Raw genomic sequence first — 24,562 nt, forward strand, 5'->3', positions numbered from 1 at the left:
CAGAATTTAGCAACGAAAATGAGGACGAAAATGGCCGCCAGTCAGTCATATTTGATCAAATGGTAATGAAAATTGATGTGCATCATACAGGGCCAGCATGTTAAGTTTGAATGGAATTAGTCAAATATGTCTGAAAATGACAATGATTAAACAAATCTATTTGTTTTTTCAGTGTTTCAACACCCGCTTGTTGTATTTATTAAAGAAGCCTGCAACAATCTCTTTAACGGACATACAAGCGCATGGTTGAATAAAAGGAACTGTGACAGTGAGAAAATAGAATGACACAACTTTAGTGAAAGTACTCATAGAGTACTAAAATATCTGAATATATCCAAATAGTGGGTGTATATAGTTGCCTAGTGACAACCATAAACAGAGTATTTATTTCATACACAAAATGTGATGACCCAACACCTCTTCACAATTTCACTGAAATTGACAATTAGAGAGTCAGTCGTTCAATTTCTGTGTAAATAATGTACTTTACATATGTTGCACCAGAGGTACATTACATGGGGTTTTCAACGCACATAGTATTGTACGGTGACATCGTGTCGAGATCCCATTCAAGTCTCATCTTGTAAATAGCGAGACTGATGCTACAACCTTCTTACATGACGTGTATGGCTTGTAATAGAACAATAAAACATGTCTCACCACTATCACAGTGAAAAAATGTAATACATCAAAAATGTACATAAAATATAGTTCACGTAATCCGTCATATCGTGAGCAGCTATTTTGATCCACCTGGACCTCCCAGTATCCTAGTTACCTTGGGCATGAGCATTTGCATTTTTCTGAGTTGGAACGCTTCTGCATGAGCGAGATTGAAACAGGATCTTGGTATCATGTCACGCTACTTGCAAACCTCAAGTAATGTACCTCTGGTTGCACACATTACGCAGTACGACGACTGTGGCACGTCAATTGAATGAATATCTATTGTGCACAATTATACAGATACTGTTTATAGTAACATTTTACAATTCTGTAAACCATCTCATTTCATTGCTAGGGATTTTTACGATCTGAAGAATTTATGACATTTGAGAAGTAAAAAATATCACCGACACCAGAGAAATGTTTACTACTACAAAACTTCAGCATTTCAACAGTTTAAGGTACCGGTATATAAATTTCAATTGGAAGAAGAAGCAAAAATATCTGAATTTCTGCAAATGTTGGCGCTTGCATAATTAATCAAACTTCAGATCGTCTCTGTAGAAGAAAATTCAGCAGGAGTTCCGCTGCACAGTATACCTTTCGCATAATTTGTACCATCTAATGAAGATGATGCAGAAATGAATGAACGCAATTTTATTCGTGGTGTGATTGGGTGTTGTAGGCATTCTTCATTTATAACATAGTGAATATATCACAAATACACTTTTTTTTAAATGGCAGATATCAGATTTAAACTGATAACTGGAACCTTTGTGGTTGTCGCATCACAGCAGGTTGAACGGCAAAAAGGATCGACCTCCCTACCCTGGGTGAGTGTAGCACAGACTTGATGGGAAGGACAATACCACTGGCTGAGATTCATTCACTAACGAACGCAACTTTGGGGGAACCTTGGTTAAGGTTCACAGGTGCTTAATTATGTTCGACCGGGCCTGGTTGATGCAAGGATAGTGTACAATAGCTCTGTCATGTAGCCAAAAGCATGAATAGAGCTCCAGTTGCAAAAGCACTATGTGTCAGCACTTGCCCTTGAGAGACAACTGTGACATTCAATGTTCAGAACTGGAACACACACAACAAAATTAAAAAAAGATTGGCAGTGTGAGCATATACCCAATGGTGCTTAGATTGTGAGTGGATAAGTAATTTTTATCACAATGATTTGTTTTTTTATAACAGGAAGTCAAGAACATAACGACTGACTTATGGGAGTACATTTACCACTATACCTGGCTTCATTAATGGAGTAAAAATTTGAGAGCAAGACAACAAATTTTCAAATACTCCTTTATGTATTGTTTCAGAATGAAATCATGAACACTATACTAAAACCATTGCAGCACAGAGTGACCCTTTAATATACAGATACATTATTTAAATAAAACGTAACATGTTCAATCACAGACTCCATGCTTACAATTTATTGTTTAAATCAGTACCCCACCACCCCTAGAATAGAACAAAACAATTCCTCTGTAATTTTACTGAAAAAAAATACAATTGCACACATTAAATATACAAATGTATGTAATAAATATTAAAGAGTACGAAAAAAAAAAACTTTTCTAGAAAACAGAAAAAATTTTATAAGATTGATGGCATCACATTAGTTGCCTAAATTCTGGTTTGTACTTTGAGATATGATCCTCCATGATAGATAGATACAACAAACCTGGCCGTATAATGCACACCTTGAATTGACGATGTGAAATGTCCACTCGGAAGGATATACCACTCGTTTATTCTGGACTTCAGATGTTAAAAGAAGTAAAGCGTTACAAAAGAGTGGTCTTCTGTATATACAAGTTATATAAATATAAATCGTGTAGAACTGTTTATGTGGAGGTTAGCCTCACAATAGAGGTAGTCAATAAATAGACAAATGATACAGCGTCTTGGTAAAACCTTTAATATAAAGTAACCATACTATAGTAGCCACCATAATTGTACTTGCATAAATCAGATCTCCGTTAGATGTATCTGCAAAAAATAATAATATTGCATTAAATAAATTCATGTTCATCTATACAGCAAGCAATGTTTTTTTAATTTATTATTCTATATTTGTTAGGATTTTTAATTTTTTAAAGCGGGAAGGTCGTCACCTACGCAGGCACGAGAATCGAGTCCCAAACAATGATAACAACACACGCTAAAAACGCAAAGGCTCATGGGTAGACGCTTGTTTGTAAACAATGACACACTACGGCCATCTGACGCATGCGCAGGTGACGACTCCCCCGCTTTAAACTCAATAGGATACTGTAATTTGGGAATGCACAGTGCCAGCTTACAGAAACATCTTTACATCCATCCGATTGGACGCCACTCGGCTGAATGTATATGCTGCTGGGTGCACAATATTTGACTACGCAAAATCGTCCTTGTAATGGAAAACATGATAACAGTTATCCTACACAAGCAGGGATTGGCAAGACCATCAATAATTTGGAGGGGAGTACATTCAGGTACGCCATACTGTCATGCTTCAACCACCCATCATTACCAAGGGTTTGGATAAAATAAAGTTTGTTGACCGAGCATGATAGACCGGAAATGAAGTAGATATGCCACTGTAAAGCGAGACATATTATACATATTAATTAGCTATAAGAAACAGACATGTATGTACCAACAATCATAAACAGACCATTTCAACTGTTTATAAAACATCTGTCATGAAGTAAAAGAGAAACATTTGCATACCGTAGAAGATGATAATATATATAAATTTATTCAATTTAAAATGTGCTGCCAGGTATGCCTCTCTGCTATACAAGAATAATATGAAATAGAAAATTGATTAACTAAATCAAAAAATTTAAATGAAATTATTGATTAAACTAAACTCTTATGTTCTTTAGAAACTGTCTATGTATATCCAATCAGTGCTAAGACGTCAGTTAACTTTTTATTATTATCTGGAAAACTTATGGATTTTCATTGAGATATTAACCCCTTGAGTGCAAAATATTTTTTTCACCCAAAATTCAGTGAAATATTTTCACATTTTGTAAAATTTTCACTAAATTTTATCATTATTTTGGACTATACAGGCAATTTCAATTATTGCATTTAGTTTTAGATCAGAAAGTTTGTCAATTTTTATCAATAATTTATGTTGTGAGAAGCAGACTACATGTATAGGAAATTTTGAAAAAAGGAATGAATTTTCCACACTGCCTTGCATTTGTTAAAAAATTAAACTGTAAGGCAACTTTAAGCAATCAAACAGTAAAATTAATTATTACAATTGAGTATGTAAATAAGTCAAATCCCGACCTTATTCATTATACGAATGACATTCAGTGAAACAACCAAACTGGACAGAAGCATTTCAAAAGAATTCATTTTTACTGTCACCAGATCATAGATGGGGCAGATAAATTAATGGAGTGAGCTATAAAAAAAAAAAAAAAATACACCACCAGCTTTGGTCTGATTGATTGCATAGACGACTTAACAATGAATCATTTATCATGCTAGCTGTGAAAAAGTAAGTTTAAAGGCTTGCAATAGTACTTAAAAATAAGCGTTTTATTGTCCTGGTGTTATATTATAAGCTAAATGTTAAATTAATTTTTCTGGATTAAGATCAAACTGATCAACGCAGCTGTGACCAAGCCAGTCATCAGGTAACTACGAGACATAACAATATATCACAAATCCTTGACTCCATATATCATCGTTTCAACTCAAAACGTGACTATATAAATTCGAAAAATGTGAAAAAGCCAATTGTTTTGGGCGGGGATAGAATGACTGAGAATGCGAAATGAGTTTGTTACTTGGACTTCAAAGTGTATGTCAAATTAAATTATATGTAGGAATGTCAGCTGGGATGGATAGAATCCCTAAAACCAATACCAAGGATAATCACATGACAATATTGTAAAGCTGTGACCTATGATTCACTTTCATTTTTGTAATTTGCAAGACCAAAAAAGGAGGATTTTCAAATTTTTAATTTCTGATCTAAAAAACAAACGGCCCCATAATGTTCAATTTTTATACTTTGTTTAAACAATATTTGTCAGTGCATGAACAAGATCCAGATCCGAATTGCTAAGGTGTTGAATTTTTAACATTGAAATGACTGTCATTAGGCCATTTTTAATACTATCATCAAATGAATACATGATCGAGTCTGGCTGTCAGTCGGCCATCCTTGATCCAATCGTAAAACAACTTGTCATAGACATGTATATACTAAATCTGAACAAAAACTGACAAAGCATGCATAAGATACCACATTTTCAAAAAATAAAATGGCTGCCAGTCAGCCATTTTTCATCTGATTGTAAAACAAATTATCATTGACATATACTGTAATCTAAAATGTACAATGACCAAGATCCGGATTCAAATTCTGTTGAATTTTTAACATTGAAATGATAAGGCCATTTTTAATACCATCATCAAATGATTACATGATGTGATCGAGTCTCATCCACTTTGGTACTACATAATAGATCTACAAGTTGGAGGAAACATTATTTTACTGGGGGATAGTTGGAGGTTTTCATCACAGCGAGACTTGCAAAGAAATAATCCTTACTGTTCAGAAGTCTGTATACTTGACTCGGGCCTTTAACAGGATACACCGAGTGAAAATGTGTCCTGATAGTTTTGAGATGAAGTTTTTTCACAGTTCAGAGTATTTTTTGACCCCGTAATGTTAGCTAAATCATTTTGACTGGTCATTATTATTGAGTGACAATGCATTTTGCTTATTTTCCTCTGAGGCCAGGAGATTAGCTAAATGGTTTCAGACAACAAACCAAATACATTGTAAAAAAGAAAATAATTCATTATAAATTAAAAAAAAAAAAATTAGAGATTGAGATCTACAAAAACACAGGTTCTGTAACGTACACATTGCAACTTATGCAAATTAAAAAGCTTTTTCAAAGAAGTATTACAGCTTTAACATCCCAAAGGAGGATGTTGTAAAGAGATAATATTGAGACTCAGAGATGGATGGTAAATGAAGCATTATAAATTATATTGCTGCCAAGTGGCTGTCAAAACAGAGGTTAATCAAAAAGCAGAAAGGGGTTATAATTGGATTATGTAACTTCATGTCGTTGTTCTATACAGTGATATGCACCCCTCCATCAAATCATCTGCAGATATCGATATTAAACAAAGCAAAACACTTGATTCCCCGTCTCATGTGAAAGTATAATTTCAAAATTCTGTAACTGATTTAAATTAGTACTGAAAAACCGTTCAATTTTTAATGCTAGGAATTGTCACAATTTAAAGATTTGATGGCATTCGAGAGAAACAAAAAATCACTGACATTCCGTGTCAAAGGTTCTAGCGAAATTATCAATTTGTGATAATTTGTATATTGCGAATTTAAAGCATACAATTCAGTTTGTTGTTCATATAAATAATTTGACCAAAAAAAATGGTCGCTTAATTCAATTTTATAAAATGTCCACTTTTTCTTAAAATAGAGATATACAGTATTTGCTCTATAAGAAGTGCACATTAATAGAAAGGGATATACAATTAAAGCAAATAGAGTAAACATATACTGCAAACTAATAAATAAGAGGCTATTTGAATATTTGCTCAAAAATTGACAAACTATTTGCATGCATTTTGCATTACAATTTGCATACAACACACAATTTGGATTCATTTACATACATACATAGAAAGGGATATACATATCCCAAAAATTGCATTTATTATATACTGAATTGTTAAGATACTTAAAACTTATACTACAAATAAAGCAAATAGAGTAACCATATACTGGTTATAAACGAATGAGTAATACCACACATAGTTTGAGGTTGACTTGGACGACTGTCAAAAAATAACTTGAGAATCTTTAAATGCAGGCTGGGTGTAATTATAAGTCAGCACTATGTTAAAAATCTCAAATATTTGCAACTGGTGAGTTTAAAATGTGTGATTATTTTAACAGAATGCAAAGCAGCATTCAACAGTCAGACATATTAGGAGTGAGCAGAATGACTTGCATATCAGTCAAAATCACGGCTAATATCTTCCGACTGTGATTTTATATATTTGTAAGTTATCCTGCAATGTACCGATAATCAAAATTTAAAATACAAAAATTTTAAGTTCATTTACACTGCTGCGGTGTCACACATTGAGGAAGTTGAAAAATGTTTGGTAGTATTTTCTGCAGGCTGGGTGCTTGGAGTAAAATGAGCTGTTAATATTACTGTGATATACATGTACCACATTTTATTGTAAATTAATACTCAGTTAACAAGATGCAGTTGATTTTTAAGTGGTACTACAAACTAATAAATAAGAGGCTATTTGAATATTTGCTCAAAAATTGACAAACTATTTGCATGCATTTTACATTACAATTTGCATACAACACACAATTTGGATTCATTTACATACAATTTGCATACAACACACAATTTAAATTCATTTACATACAATTTGCATACAACACACAATTTGGATTCATTTACATACAACACACAATTTGGATTCATTTACATACAATTTGCATACAACACACAATTTGGATTCATTTACATACAATTTGCATACAACACACAATTTGGATTCATTTACATACAATTTGCATACAACACACAATTTGAATTCATTTACATACAATTTGCATATAACACACAATTTGGATTCATTTACATACAACACACAATTTGGATTCATTTACATACAATTTGCATACAACACACAATTTGGATTCATTTACATACAACACACAATTTGGATTCATTTACATACAATTTGCATACAACACACAATTTGGATTCATTTACATACAACACACAATTTGGATTCATTTACATACAATTTGCATACAACACACAATTTGGATTCATTTACATACAATTTGGATTCACTTACAGTTTGTAGTCAATTACATACAATTTGCATACAACACACAATTTGAATTCATTTACATACAATTTGCATACAACACACAATTTGGATTCATTTACATACAACACACAATTTGGATTCATTTACATACAATTTGCATACAACACACAATTTGGATTCATTTACATACAACACACAATTTGGATTCATTTACATACAATTTGCATACAACACACAATTTGGATTCATTTACATACAATTTGCATACAACACACAATTTGGATTCATTTACATACAACACACAATTTGGATTCATTTACATACAATTTGCATACAACACACAATTTGGATTCATTTACATACAACACACAATTTGGATTCATTTACATACAATTTGCATACAACACACAATTTGGATTCATTTACATACAATTTGGATTCACTTACAGTTTGTAGTCAATTACATACAATTTGCATAAATTTGCAAACATGACATTCATTAAAGTTGGATTTTGTATCTTTTATGTTGAATGCATATTATTGAATAAATTGTGTACCTGGTAATACAGATATCTGACAAGTAATGTTTTGAGTAATTTTACTTTTATTATCCACAAATGTACCAGTTAAATTATGTAAATGAACTCATTATATTATGGTAATCTCCAACAAACAAATCTCAAACACACTTTGATTGCTACACCCTTTGATCACATTTTGCAAAATAGTTTAAAATTTACCATAAAAGTCTGTGACGCGTTGTGTCTGTTGATCACATGCATAGGATGTATAAAGTATGTCATAGTATAAGAGTTTTCAGTGAAAAAAAAAGCCACTATAATTATAGCAGGACCCATCACCTCTATCTTCTCTACACTTTCACTGTCAGCAGTTGCACAGAATATGACAGCTACTGTGCATGCTGTATCAACTTCCTCCTCATTGATTAAGCAGACCAACTGTGACGACCTCTGACCCCTACATACTGGTTAGGGCGACAAAGAGTGTAACACCTCCCAATGAAGTGAGCAAGTCACAGTGGTATTATTCATAATAAACACAGTGAGTGCAGTTACAAAGGATATCTGTACTGATAGACATGTGCAACCTGTCAACTAGCTTGAAAATCCTGCAGTTTGATTCCTTCCATCCTGACATGTATGGAATGTATGCATGCGAGCATATATTACAAGTACTGTAGAATACTTTATTTTCGCTTGGAATTTATTTTCACTGAAAGGATGATTTCGTGAAAATAAAATCCAGCGAATATACTTTTTTTTCATATATTTCACATTAAACTCATCAAAAATCAGTGAAAATAAATTCCATATAAAACGCTCAAAATGCCTTTTCAGCGAAAATTAATTCCAGCGAAAATAAAGTATTCCACAGTATATAGCTTCAGAGCAATGACATCTGTGAACTCGAGCAGCAGTCACCAAAATTGTGGCACCATACACATGAGATGCGGTCAATTTTCAATACCTTCAAGTACTCATAGTAGGAAAATCTTGCATTAGCTCTGCCACCTCTTCCCCCTCCACAGTTTTTGCTTCAGTGTGCGATAGTTGGAAACCTGCAGCCTCGCACGTATTTTTTTGGTTCAATTTCACTAACAGTAGATTGAGGAAATGTTTATTGCCTATTCCAAGGACATGTTTTTCAGACATGATTTAGTCATTCCAAATCCATTGCAGGGCTACAGGCAAGTTGTCACTACAGGGATAAAAACTCTTTTGAACTCAACAATTTCTTAAACATGATCTGCTAAGGCAAACTCCAAAGTTCTTAACGTTGGATAAGTTGGACTCTAGAGATTTCATAGAGCTTTAGTGCGGTATTGAGAATATTATTTGATGATCTAAATTTGCATAAATTATGAATAAAAAACAAGTATTCACCTGGATTTTGCGTTGATCATAAATGATTTCAAATTACTGCAATCCACAGTAATTTGGAGAAGAATTGAAACGTTTACAAAAGAAATTAAAATGCACAATCAAATGGTTAGTCCAAATAATCAACAGCGTTTGAACACATTAAAATTATATTAGAAACATTGTCAATTCAGAAAATCAAATATGTAACATAAAAGCTCGTCTAAAGACCCAAAACAGGTAAATGAACGTTCTTAGGAGATCAGCTTTATTGCTTGTATTCGAAATCATGCGTTAAACGTTGGACTTAAAGTGTGTTGAAGTAACTTTAAAGTAACTGCATAATTTCGAAGTGCTTTGATAAATTGCATGGTAAAATATGAAAGCAATTCGTAATTTCAGAGAGAAAAAATAATTCGCCAGGTAATGAATGAAAGAACAGCATACAATCAGTAAAATGATATGCACTCCGGGGTCATATTTAACAGTTTGGAAAAACAGTTTGTGTTGCAAAGTAATACCTAGTAGGGACATAATACATACAAAGTTCAACTGCACAAGTACTGGTATGTTGGTAATGCTGGGTACTACATCTATCAAAACAAGTTGTTTGTTTTTCTGTCTGCGCAAATATGTTGCTCTACTGATTTCCAGAAACATGACCTAGTACTAAAGGCTTGTTTGGTTTCCAGCACATATCTGTGCATATTAATTAGGAAATTTGCATACTATTTATATCTTAATACATGTTTCTGCAATAAATTGAGTGAGTGATAAAGGTCTTGATTAATCCATGAATATATATTAGCTAATTTGAATACTAACAAATAGATCATTCTATTTTCTGATTGCAAAAATGTTCAGTTCAAAGCAGAGAAACCTGGTGCATGTCGGCTTTTAGTTAGCCACCTATGTACCTATCATTTTAGCAAATTTGGCTCAATTTGACATTCTGTAGCCAAACTACCATCATGCATTTAAATATAGATTTTAGACACGTACATGGTGCACGTATTATAACAGTATATTGACAAAGGCAGCTAACTAAATGAGATAGTGCAGCAGTCTTGGTACATGTAAGAATTAATCATGTGACAGAGACATATTTTTAGAAATACTACCACAAGTGATGTTTATATTAGAAACATAGCACATGCAGAGACTCGGGCCGAGACGGTAGTGCCAAAATTTGTGTGTGAAGGGTAAAAGGAAAAAACTCAATCTCGGTCCCGATAAATGCTCAAGACCGAAACTTGGCACCTGCCGAGATTTGCTGCCTGAACGCTCGGCATGAACCAATATCACGTCCTCAGTGGTGGATTTACTGATTCATACTAGTATGACATGGCGGTGAAGGGAAGTGCAGCTAGATATGGTCGGATGGTGCAGTAATAAATGAAATGGATGCAAACAGTCGTCAGCGAGACATATTTATGTGCTGCTGCAGTTTCTTGCAATGCTACATCAGCGAGAAAAAATAATTGTTTTTCAAATCTTTTTTGCCGTTCATGTACACAATGACTCGCAATAAATACCTTAACAGCAAATGAATATAATTTCAATATAGCAATTATTATTACCGGTATCATCATATGCGCGTCATTTTCCATATTTGGGTCAACGAATGAGGGCGTGAATTCGGTATGAGACAAGTGGGTCCTGACTAACGCGACTGCTACTGCTGTAATCCCTCTGCAAACACAAATGGTTAAAAATCTTAGCACGTGCAGAGATCCCATAAGGTGAACATAGCATATGTGAGTGCATTGGTTACTGAAGTTATTGATTTATTTGATTGAATTGAGTTTTAAAAACAAAATAAATCAAGGACATGATCAAGAGTCAAACCTGTTTGTTAGCGACTACATCTACATAAAGAAGGTAACAACTCTGTAGCAACAACCTGTCTACAGTGACCACTTTTAGGCACACCTGCTAAATATAGCTCATGCCAAATTCAAATTTTGGGATCTACTGTGAATATAGGCCACTGTTGATGAGGAAGCATACTTAAAAAATAAAAAGAAATGTCAAAGAATTGTAAATGTCAATTTATTCAAAAAGTCAGATTCAGGAAATGTCAAAATTCTTGAACTAAAATGATCAGCAGTTGGTCATCTTCAACCAGAGGACAAGATAATTACTGTATGTATGCAATGATAAACTGTCTAAATAAAGTTGGAAATATAATTTGTCAAAAATGGCCATCAGTCAGCCATCTTGAACCAAATTTACAAAGCACAGTGACATGCACCCGTTTTCTAATTTTGCTCTTTTCATCGATATGCAAATTCCACTAAATTAAATCCACATGATAGTGAAACCATACTTACCTTATACCAATCAATAAACATAGGCCAATGGCCTGTTGCTCAACGGCTATTGTACAAAAGATTAGTGCTGTATATGACAAATACCCCCAAAAGGTAGTGAGTGAGACAATAAAACATAATGCTAAAAGTGGAATTTTTTACAAAAATAACAGAAATATTCAATAAAATTAGAATCAAAAAGTTTAAAAAGAACTACCCGGTACAGTATGTTGATAGAATAACATAACATGATATTTGCAATTATCTGAATTCGTAATACATGTATATACCAAGTTTTGTTGAAATATGTTGAATGGTTCTTGAAATAGCACCCAAATAGCTTGAATTTCACTAGCTGATATGCAAATTAGATAATTTGCATAAATTTCCACCAAAAACTAAATATATCTGGAAACTGCCCCAACACATCTATGCACCAAGTTTATTAAAACATAATAAATGGTTCTCAAGATATCACCAAAATAAATAAATTGGTATGTAAATTAGGCAATTTGCATAATTTTCCACCAAAATCAATCATGTCTATACACATTTAAATATGTTGAGTGGTTATGTTTTCATTACAATCACAATAGACCAATCAAAGAAAACGTAGAACTCCCATGTGCTATGTGAGAATGAGAAACAGTTGACATTGGAAATAGTGGTTGGTTAGTTGAAATTCCATTTTTAACCCAAAATGACAAAAATATTTGCAAAAATTAGAAAATTAAAGATATGGCCATGGGATGAATAAATCTAGTAGATGTCAACACAAGGTACATACACACCAAGTATCAAAGCATTCAGGCTACCGGTTTTGAAGAAGAAGTCGAAAATAGAATTTTTGACCAAAAATTACCATTTTAAAATATTTGCCAAAATTATGAAATTGAAAATTTCCTTACCAAATTAACAAAACTGATAGAGGACAATCCAAGGCACATGCACTATCAATATCAGCACTGTAGACCACTTAGTGTCATAGTAGCATAGAAGAAATTTTACAGTTTTGGGGGGCTAATTTGCATAATTTTTAGCAGATCGACTTCTCATGAACAAATTACCATCTACACTCATCTAGGCATCCACACACCAAAGATCGAGTCAAACGGTTTGGCAGTTTTTGAGAAGAAGTCGTGCACAGACAGACAGACAGACAGATAGATAGATAGACGGACGACAGACGCAGGACAGAAACCCATCCCATAGGCTCAGCGGACCTATGGTCTGTTGAGCCAAAAATAACAGAATTTGGGGTCAAGGTCGCACCAAGCCCAAGTTTCAATAATTATGAGTTAACATAGCAAATCAGACAATACATGTCTGAGATCTGGCACTAGAAATGTCAAAATACACGATTTTTGGTGTACTTTTACAACTAAAATGGCTGTCACTTAGCCATCTTTCTCTGAATCACTAAACGTGCAAATGCATCAGATAAACTACTAAGTTGTACGAGATTTGAAGAGAATTCGTTGAGGTGTGTGTGAAATACAGCTTCTGATGGATGGATACACACACATAAACACACGCACAAAACCATATGTCCTCGTTTTGAACTTTGTTTGAATGGGGACTAATAACCCAACTTCCATATAATAGCAACCTGTTATCTATAAACACATTTTAATGAAGTTCCTCGAACTATACATAGGTTTGACCATTTCTTGAATGTTATAAAACTTGGTGAACTAAACATTTCAACAATTTGGTCAGCAAAGAAAACATTTATACCCCATAAACCATAAACATTCAATTGCTCAAATGAAAACATTGTACATGTACCACACTTACTATTTTATCAATACATGATCTTGTAATATTAAATAATAAAATTATCCCTCTAAAATGATCGTAGCATAAATGGTGTGATTTTAAAGTACTTCCAATCCTATAAAATCTTGTTGACTAATGTGCACCTCTATTGAGAAGAGTGTCTAATGTAACAGTTGGTTTGTAATCACCCCTGTACGTATTAACTATCATAAAACTAATTTGAGAATGTTGTCATGTTTTAACTATAATTACTGTAATACTCAAATGGGATGATATGCAGCTTGACCTGTCTGGGTCTAATTGAAGCTTGGAATTAAATTCATTTACATTTATATTAAATTGCAAATTTTGTTATTAGACCCTAATTCCAACATGAACTATCCTTCGAGTTCAATGAAAATATGTTTATGTGATCCATTGGTATTTTACAGTCTACAACATATTGACATTAAACGATGCAAAATAGCATATTTGAATAATTTTTATCTTAGCAAAAATTTTGCTAAAGTTTTGTTAAAAATTAACTTCTGAAACGAATATCTGCATATTAATCATCTGATTTGCATATTTATTAATGCACTCCAGCATTCTGCTTTACACTGTATAATTGTATTTTTTATAAATTTCTTTTTATTTCTGATCCCAAAATGTTCCAACAAGTCATGTCATGGCATGAAATATTTCTTATTAGTTCAACAGTAAAACAAACGAAAATATGTCAGTCATTTTGAATCAGTACATGAAACAAATTACATTATGTATAATGTGTAGTAAAGTTTGATTGTGATCAGTCAATGTGTGTCAGAGACATAGCTCTCGAACAGCATTTGCATTCAATCATTTTGAATCAGATCTGAAAAAAACATTGTGGTCTTGTTCAATGAATATACCAAGATCAAAAATAGCTGTCCATGTAAAACCAAGATCTGGATGCGGAATGGCAGAAATGCTTGATTTTGATGAGTATTTATCACTAAAATGGCCACTATTCGGCCATCTTGGATCTGATTGTCGAACAAATACATGTTTATACATGTACATGTATGTGTGACAAGATGCATGATGTGTATATAGAGTTTGAACATCATTAATTAAGGCATGTCAGAGAGATACAGCTCTAGAACCACATTGTAACAAAACGGCAACCAGTTGGCCATTTTGAATCCGATTTGAAAAACAAAATGACGTGCATCAACGTCCCATAATGTCCAATCCATCCATACATGACCAAGATCTGGTTCTAAAATGAAAGAAATGCTTGAATTTGAAAAATTGTTAACATTACAATGGCCGCCATTCAGTCATTATAAATCAGAACATCAAACAAATGCATGAGCATCACATGATGTATACATGTGATGTGATGTGATGCGATGCGATGTATGTGTATGGCCGCCATTTAACTTGAATTGAATTGTCAATGCATGTGCATATGTATACCATGATGTATGATTCATATCTAAAATTTGAACATGTTGGTTCAGGGAATGTTCAAGATATAGCTCTGGAACCAAATTTGATTAAACAAAATGACACCAGTCGGGCATTTTGAATCTGGTCAGAAAAACAAAATGATGTGCATCAAGGACCCATGATGTTTGTACCAATTTTGAACACAGTCCATCCATACATGACTGAGTTCTGGTTCCAGAATGGCAGAAATGCTTGATTGTGATGAATTTTGGCACAAAAAATATAGCCGCCATTCGCCCATCTTGAATCTGATCATGAAACGAATTTGTGAAGTTTGAAATTGATCAGACCATGCATGTCCAAGATACATGCATGGATGCACACACATACACATATAAGTCCTCATTTTCTGAGTGCGTCCAAACAGGGACTAACAAGGCATGTCAGATAGCATTCGTTAAAACTAAATGGCCATCAAACAGCCATTTTGTATCCAATCTGAAAAACAAAACCACATGCACCGAGGTAACATTATGTTTGATAAACATGATTAATAAGATTCATCAGTGGATGATGTTATGAAAGAAATGTTTGATGTGTTTTTTTATGTCCAATGTATTTACCAAACAGAAATCTGACCATATATGACTAAGATGTAGCCATCTTGAATGACAGAATTTGATCAGCCATCTTGAATCAGATCATGAAACAAAAATACTGTATGTGTATATGTATTCCAAGAAGTATAATGTATGTATAAAGTCTGTATGTGATCTGTCAAGGAATGTAAAAAATACAGATGGATGCATGCACAGAAGTGAAATTGGTCAAAACTGGGACTAAAAATAGTTCATTTCCAGATATCACAAAATGCATTTACAGCAATTAAATTACAGGTCCCCAATATGCATGAAGCATGTAGGGAGTTGTGTGAAATAACAACACAGGTCAATGAACCTTGAGACAATAATAGTTGGACGTTTTTAACTCAAAGATATCAGAAGTTAAATAGTTATTAGGACAATGCCCTCAGATAGTTATAAATACCTGGACCTTTGACCCAGTACATAGTAAGCAGACATAACATAGAAATACTTTCACCTAGTTAAATATTTTCAGGATTGTTCCCTGCTCCAAGAAAAACAACTGATTCAACGCACGTAACAAAACTTGGATAAAATCTCTATCACCCAAATAAGAAAACTATTAGTAGCTTTTCTTACTGCATGGAAACCTAGTTCAAATGTTCTACTCCAAAAATAGGGATCATCATTTTCCACTTTGAAAACAAATTCAAAATTTCACACTCAGAAAACACTGTTGAAATTCTCTGCTCCTAGAAACATGCGGCTGATCAGTATGTGGTTTGGTATGATAGAATATGAAGAATCATTTACTCAGGCAGAAGATATAATCCCCATTGCAATACGAGAAGAACAGTGAGAATGGATCAATCATGTCTATACTTAAACGTGGTATGAATATATGGAACAACTGCCAGACACTTTAACAAATGCTTATTTGTTTTTATTGAGTTTCCTAATGTATTATCTCAGCTGACTGACGATACACATACCACAGATTAAATATAGGTAATGAGAACAATGTGTAAAACTTACTCTACTACATAGGGGATGAAATAAACATATTCAAGGATTTATAAGATGTATGTAACTTTCATATCCATATATGGTAATGAAGATCCCATATCCCATGTGCACATCAATCAAACTTATTTCAGACCAATATGGAACACAGAATGAAATAGATTAGTTTAAGGTTGCTTGAGTTCTCTGGTTGCTTAGCTACCATGCACGCGAAGGAGGTTGTCAAATCTGCATGGATTCAGTACTGTTTAGCAGAAAATAATATGCAGTTTTAGGCAGTTTATACCCTGTTTTTATCAACATATATGTTGATTCTGTAATGTAGAAATCAAAATGCTTGGAAATGTTTGATTGTTCAAATGAAAATGAGTGAGGTTATAGTCTTACATTCAACATGTTGTTGCAAATGTCCTAGTCTAGTTTTTAGTGACTATATGAATTATAAACAAAGAAAAATGTATAAAATAATAAAATGTTGCGAGAGTATTCAGCATAACATATGCCACCAACTGAGTAATAAAAAAACATTCTTGAACAAAATTGGTCAAAGTATGGCTGAGAAGTGGAAAAACCAACATGGCCACCAGTCAGTCATTTCGGATCAAATCACAGAGCAAATTGACATGCATCAAAAATGACAATTCATTGTTTAATAATGACATAGTTCCCTTTGGAATTAGGGGAAATGTTATTCATGCTAGAAATAAAGTAATATTCAGAGTTAATAATTTAGAGTGAATAATTGGCTTGTTTATAGTATCAACAGAAATATAAAATACGTGAAATCGACATCAGCAAGAAAATGCTCCAAAAATACTGAGCATATAGCAATGCAATATGGGAGAGAAATTTGCGCTGAATATCACTAAATAGACAAATCCCCAGTCTCACATTGAAAACTCATTAAAAAAAAAATAATTCTCTTAAGATAAAATAATGTTAGGATTCATATAAATAAACATAATGAATTTTTCAGCTCAGCTCACAATTTGTCTCAGATACAATGAAATATTTTTGGCATAGAGACCAATGCAACAAGAAGGAAATTTTGTTTGATGACAATTTTTTTCACTTTTCTGTATTATGACGGAAAAGTCAGTCGACATGCATGTCATCAAGTGGAACTGGACATGTGCATCTCAGGGTATCAAAAGAAGTTTTTGAAACAGTGTTTAATAGAAAAACATTGCAATGACATAAAATCCAAGCTAAACGTGATTTCCAGGTAATACTTCTAAAAGAATATTTTTCCATTCACGGAGAGATCCTGGGTTATGTGTGAATTCAAACGTAAAAACAGGACAAAGGTCATAACATTGTGATGATGTCAACATCACGTGGGATTTGACAAATGCAAAACGGAAAATCATAAGAACACAAAAATAATAAGATTTTGATTTTATAGAGGGCAGGCAAAATGGTCATCAAACCATCAGTCATTGGATTTTAGCCATGCTACATGGCCAAACAAAAAAAATATTACAATTTAGTTAGCACTAAGTAGAAAACATTGTAATATTATGCAAGTATAGGCAAAATAAATTTCAACTGTTAAAATTAAAGCAGAGTCGGTACCAGTCGTTTGCCGCTACGCTAATGTGACTTAGCCTAGGCACCAGAAGGATGCCCGGTGAGCCACTTGTGGTGACATACTGGAGAAACTTGGACATAGCACTGTGTCTGTCAATTGTAATAAGGTGTGAAGATAAATAATGTAATACAAGTAACCTGTACATGTCATAGGAATGAGTCCGATCACCAAGTGTGTTGTTTACTTTCTACTTTGCACTTGCGTTATATGTGAACAGCAAGGGTGTACAAACTAATTTTCAACCACGGTTAACAACCATCTAAATGACATATCAATTTAAAAGGCTATGCAATGTGGTCTGTGAGCACATATATCATTTGTTTAGAAGTTATATTACAGTTGAAAACAAAATTGCCTGATTTTAATCCCAAATGAATGTTGTATGACAGATTGTGACTTGTCCAATTTTTTTTTTCCAGGTGTGTCTTGTTTGTACATTTTTCTTTTTCTTGAATGTTCCAAAATTGTTTACACCAACGCTTGGCATGTAATTTTTTTTCTCTCTTGGTGTTCAGCTTGCAATTTTTGTTTTCAGCAAATATTCCAGCCACCCCTATTATTTTAAATGGTTGACTCCCTAACCACCTGTGTATCGGTATATTCTTCAGGTCGACACAGTACTCCTGTCAATTTGTGTTAGAAGCAGCGGCTTCTATTAAAATGATACAATGCAACAGAGGGGATACGATTTTTATTACAGCATCTACACATTTTTTGTTCTCAATCGTTCTAAATGAATGGATGAGAGCTCTTACAAGATTGTAAATTTCATATTCCCTCACCAACTTGGCAAGGAAATTAACTACCTCAATACTGTTGATGCTGACTGGCATACAAATTTTTTTTTCCCTCGAACCAGCATTTGTGAGTATTCTTTTGATGGCAGGACGAATCACTATCCAAGAGGACCAGCCACATATGCGATCATCTCAAGTAGAGTGTGCATCAATGACACCATCCAGCTCCTTGATTGCATGCGCCAGGGCTCTCTCATTGTCTGCCAAAATTTGCTTGCATGGCTTTTGAACTATCCAACAATCTAATTTTTAAATTATAAATATGTTTACTCTACTCACAATATAACAATATCCCTCAAAACCAGGTGCGTAATCTAATAATTTGCATGGTGCTGGGGAGTCACTAGATCATGTTGCAATAATGACATAAAAATGCTGCAACCGTGACTAAATAACATACCGGCAATTATAATAGGACAGTGTAAAAATGATCAAATAATACTTGAACTATAGCATTATCAAAACTTGTTGTAACAATCGATAAATAAAGTAAACTTGGCCCAATAATGATCGAAAATATTGTTGAAAAAATCTGAAAATAAATATGTCTAAAATAATGAAATAAAATAAAACATGGCAAATAATTGTGTAGTAATAATATAACAACTCATGCATACATGATGTAATAATGATCAGACAACCATGCAATAAAGTCCATTTAATGAAACAAGAATGTAAACATTGCCAAATAATAACATCATAATGATAAAAGAAGATAAGAAATATCGTCATAATGAATTAAAGATATAAATATGATCAAAGAGTAAAATAATAAAGAAAAAACAATAATATTGTAATATGAACATGAGCAAGTATTGATTTTGGTATTTGGCACTAATTTTACAGCATCTAATCAGGTCATGCTGTGTTTCACAAGTGAATTTACTTGTTTTCGCGGTGTTGCGATTGTTGATTATTACTCAGTTGTGATTCTAACAATGCAAACAAGTATAAATTCATTGGATTATTATAAAAAGGACATAAATTCAACTTAGTTTATATTGTGAACGGCGATATGGTAATAACATCTCATTGTCAAAATGGAGTTCATCCATTCACGCTAGCCACGATAAACGAACAAAATGGGACTCTAATATAGAGTATTTATGGTATTTTGCTCGTGCAATGCACTCTTTCCACAGTGGTATGTGGTATTCTGATTGGTAAATTGCACAGTTGCAGGTCAACTTTATGTGTGAGCAAACATGGCCAATCTGAGCCTTGAATAACATCAACAAGGTCTTCTACAACATTCATTCACAATAAAGCTAATTTACAAGTATTAAATAGCAAACAAAAGAAATATAATTTTTTGCATGGAATCATAATAAGCATTGCTTGTAGAAAATCTAAAAGTAAGTTCTTTTTGTGTATACAGTAGGCCATTTTGAATCCAATCATAAAAACAAAACAATGTTTATGAGTAATCAACCATGTTTGATATTTGCACCAAATTTGAAGAAAATCTGCCCAAGTCCAAGAAATGGTTTATTAGTTCACATTACGACAGTAAACAGGCTTTTAGAAAAAAAATTGTTGCCAGTCTGACAAACAACTAAGACAGCATCAAAAAGGAAATCAGTATACATATACATTTTTTAAATACCATGTATGTCTGTCTAGTTACCAACTGGGTAAAAGAAGTAATAGGTTTGAATCAAATCATGAAACAACATTTCCCAGTAGCCCAACAAGTCAAAACAAAGTTATCACAAAGTTATAACACTAGATGGCGCTATACTTACATCAATGTGACACTGATGCTGACATGAATGACCACAATCGCAATGAGTTGTCTCGTTCAATTTGATCCATGCACTGAATATCATCATCACTATCACTTTCAGTTGCCATAGGAACTGGAAATTTCCTCTGCCCAGAAGCAGATGCTAGCATGGGAAGTGTTGGGTGGAAACTGAAAAAAAAGAGTAATGTGAAAGATAGGGTTTGTTTTTTGTATGCACAACTTGACTCACACTTGACATTGACTCTTACCTGACTCCATTTACTGCATCATTATGTGCACAAAACCTGTATGCAGGATAAATCACTGGTTCTCTACTGTCCTCACTCACACTAGAAATCGACGTATCCCAAATTATTATGCTACCATTCTGTGACCCAGAAACAACATATTTACCAGAGCTAGAAAAAAAATACTGTATTAAATACTATTTAAAAATATATTTCACCATGGTAACGGTCATTTAGATCCATAACTCATGACTCAAGGATACCACTATGACAATCAAATTGGGCCACACTTTCAAATTGGGCATATCTCCATTTTTATGACAGAAACTATGACAGAAATTATGAAGAGAACGCATCTAACACATCTTATTCAGGATGGGATATGAAACATAGTTTCTATTATGCATTCTAATTAACTACATATTCAGATATTCCCTGGCTGAATGCAAGCGGAAACAGCTTACACACCACAAGCTCGAAAAAGACATGCGACATCTTACGACATGTACTTCTTGTATCGATAAAAGAAGTCATTGTTTTCATAAAATTAGCCTATTCAATAGGAGACAAAAAAAGACAGTAAACCACTTTCGTTAGCTTTGACGAGAGATTTTATTTTATATTTCCAATCAAATAAAAATTATTTCTATACAGCCATAAAGTTTGTCTTATCTACATGCTAAAGATAGATAAACATATACATGTATCTCAATCCCCTTGATAGTTGTACACTCACCTGTCAATGTCGAAGTACACCCGCTGATTGGTTGTCACTTCACGCACGATGCGATGTACAACCACTCCCGGATTACGGATGTCCCAACATAAAATTTCAGAATCCTGAAAATCATTGATAAGCGGGGAATAAAAATGATGATATTCATGTTGTTGGTTTTTCTATTACAGTATGATACAATTACTTGGTAGAGTGGAACCTGTCTAAAGCAGTGTTATAGAGAATCTGTTTTATGAGTAAACTTAGAGGGTCTGTTGCTCTATGATTAAACTTAGAGGGTATGTTGCTATATGATTAAACTTAGAAGGTCTGTTGCTATATGATTAAACTTAGAATGTCTGTTGCTATATGATTAAACTTAGAATGTCTGTTGCTATATGATTAAACTTAGAAGGTCTGTTGTTATATGAGTAAACTTAGAAGGTCTGTTGTTGTATGAGTAAACTTAGAAGGTCTGTTATATGAGTAAACTTAGAGAGCCTGTTGTTATATCAGTGAACTTAGAAGGTCTGTTATATGAGTAAACTTAGATGGTCTGTTGTTATATCAGTGAACTTAGGAGGTCTGTTATATGAGTAAACTTAGGGAGCCTGTTGTTATATCAGTGAACTTAAGAGGTCTGTTATATGAGTAAACTTAGAGAGCCTGTTGTTATATCAGTGAACTTAGGAGGTCTGTTATATGAGTAAACTTAGATGGTCTGTTGTTATATCAGTGAACTTAGGAGGTCTGTTATATGAGTAAACTTAGAGAGCCTGTTGTTATATCAGTGAACTTAGGAGGTCTGTTATATGAGTAAACTTAGAGAGCCTGTTGTTATATCAGTGAACTTAGGAGGTCTGTTATATGAGTAAACTTAGAGAGCCTGTTGTTATATCAGTGAACTTAGGAGGTCTGTTATATGAGTAAACTTAGAGAGCCTGTTGTTATATCAGTGAACTTAGGAGGTCTGTTATATGAGTAAACTTAGAGAGCCTGTTGTTATATCAGTGAACTTAGGAGGTCTGTTATATGAGTAAACTTAGAGAGCCTGTTGTTATATCAGTGAACTTAGGAGGTCTGTTATATGAGTAAACTTAGAGAGCATGTTGTTATATCAGTGAACTTAGGAGGTCTGTTATATGAGTAAACTCAGAGAGCCTGTTGTTATATCAGTGAACTTAGGAGGTCTGTTATATGAGTAAACTTAGATGGTCTGTTGTTATATCAGTGAACTTAGGAGGTCTGTTATATGAGTAAACTTAGAGAGCCTGTTGTTATATCAGTGAACTTAGGAGGTCTGTTATATGAGTAAACTTGGAGAGCCTGTTGTTATATCAGTGAACTTAGGAGGTCTGTTATATGAGTAAACTTAGAGAGCCTGTTGTTATATCAGTGAACTTAGGAGGTCTGTTATATGAGTAAACTTAGAGAGCCTGTTGTTATATCAGTGAACTTAGGAGGTCTGTTATATGAGTAAACTTAGAGAGCCTGTTGTTATATCAGTGAACTTAGGAGGTCTGTTATATGAGTAAACTTAGATGGTCTGTTGTTATATCAGTGAACTTAGGAGGTCTGTTATATGAGTAAACTTAGAGAGCCTGTTGTTATATCAGTGAACTTAGGAGGTCTGTTATATGAGTAAACTTAGAGAGCCTGTTGTTATATCAGTGAACTTAGGAGGTCTGTTATATGAGTAAACTCAGAGAGCCTGTTGTTATATCAGTGAACTTAGGAGGTCTGTTATATGAGTAAACTTAGATGGTCTGTTGTTATATCAGTGAACTTAGGAGGTCTGTTATATGAGTAAACTTAGAGAGCCTGTTGTTATATCAGTGAACTTAGGAGGTCTGTTATATGAGTAAACTTAGAGAGCCTGTTGTTATATCAGTGAACTTAGGAGGTCTGTTATATGAGTAAACTTAGAGAGCCTGTTGTTATATCAGTGAACTTAGGAGGTCTGTTATATGAGTAAACTTAGATGGTCTGTTGTTATATGAGTAAACTTAGATGGTCTGTTGTTATATGAGTAAACTTAGAGGGTCTGTTGTTATATGAGGGGGTTCACTATACCTTCTTGTTAAAATTATAGTGCACAGACATCCACAGAGAAGTTGAAAAGAGAGATGTCAGACTACAGTTGAAAATAAATAGTAATCTGAAAAGTAACTGCCACTGCATGTAGTAGTCAGAGTATATATATTGTACAATAATTTTTTTGGGGTGGATTTTCGACTGAAAATAGCGAACATCAAGTAATCCACAGTCGTCAAAATAGTCCTTTCAACACAATCCAACATTTGTAAATTTTTCATAAATTGGTTAGAAAAATGTATTACCGGTACTTCATGTGAAAAAAAAAAAGTGATGTTAAAAAGATTAAGAATTGTATTTACCATTCGTCCTCCACTATAGAGTCTATTGCCATCTGGTGAGAATTTGAGATGTGTCACACCTCCCTGGTGTCCTTGCAAGAGGAAAAGCAATTCCCCTCTAGGCTCGGTGTAAACTCCAACTAAAAGAAAGAAATGATGTAATGTAAAAATTTTATAAAGATCTTTTTAATTAATTGGCTTCTAAAATTGTTATTGATCACAAAATTGTGATGTTTTTTGTTTTCCAAAATTTTGTTCACCTCAGATTTTTCGTTTTGGACAAATGGTTTGAACTCAATTTTAGTCTTTAAAAAAGATAAGAACACTTGATTGATTTCATACAGATGCTGAGATCTGCCACGTTTTTCGGGGGAACAATTTGACCTAATATGGTGTCCTTTGACCTGATAGGTCAAGAATGCCATTAACCAATCAGAACACCGTGTGGTACTGCTGACAGTTTCTGACATCTTCTGAATTGATGATCGCAAAGAATGCATTGTGGAAGTAAATTTCATTATTAAAGAGTGATTTAGCATTGCCCACTAGATGTCCATGCAATGCTTCACACTTG

At 33.6% G+C, this 24,562-nt stretch overlaps 1 protein-coding gene across 1 annotated transcript in view; it reads right to left on the bottom strand.

Annotated features, from left to right (window-relative positions):
• Positions 1-1,963: 1,963 nt before the first annotated feature.
• The window catches only part of LOC100370874 (telomerase Cajal body protein 1-like), a 30,720-nt gene continuing 8,121 nt past the window's right edge, over positions 1,964-24,562 (bottom strand). The window contains exons 8-12 of the mRNA XM_002739821.4: positions 24,010-24,128; positions 21,635-21,738; positions 20,920-21,069; positions 20,670-20,839; positions 1,964-2,670 (exon numbers count right to left, since the gene is read on the bottom strand). Coding sequence (XP_002739867.1) covers positions 20,671-20,839; positions 20,920-21,069; positions 21,635-21,738; positions 24,010-24,128 — 542 coding nt within the window. The 3' untranslated portion in view covers positions 1,964-2,670; position 20,670. The remainder of the gene's footprint in view (positions 2,671-20,669; positions 20,840-20,919; positions 21,070-21,634; positions 21,739-24,009; positions 24,129-24,562) is intronic.

The sequence above is a fragment of the Saccoglossus kowalevskii genome, chromosome 1 (assembly GCF_978046115.1).
Source record: "Saccoglossus kowalevskii chromosome 1, keSacKowa6.1, whole genome shotgun sequence".
Classification (NCBI taxonomy): Eukaryota; Metazoa; Hemichordata; class Enteropneusta; family Harrimaniidae; genus Saccoglossus; species Saccoglossus kowalevskii.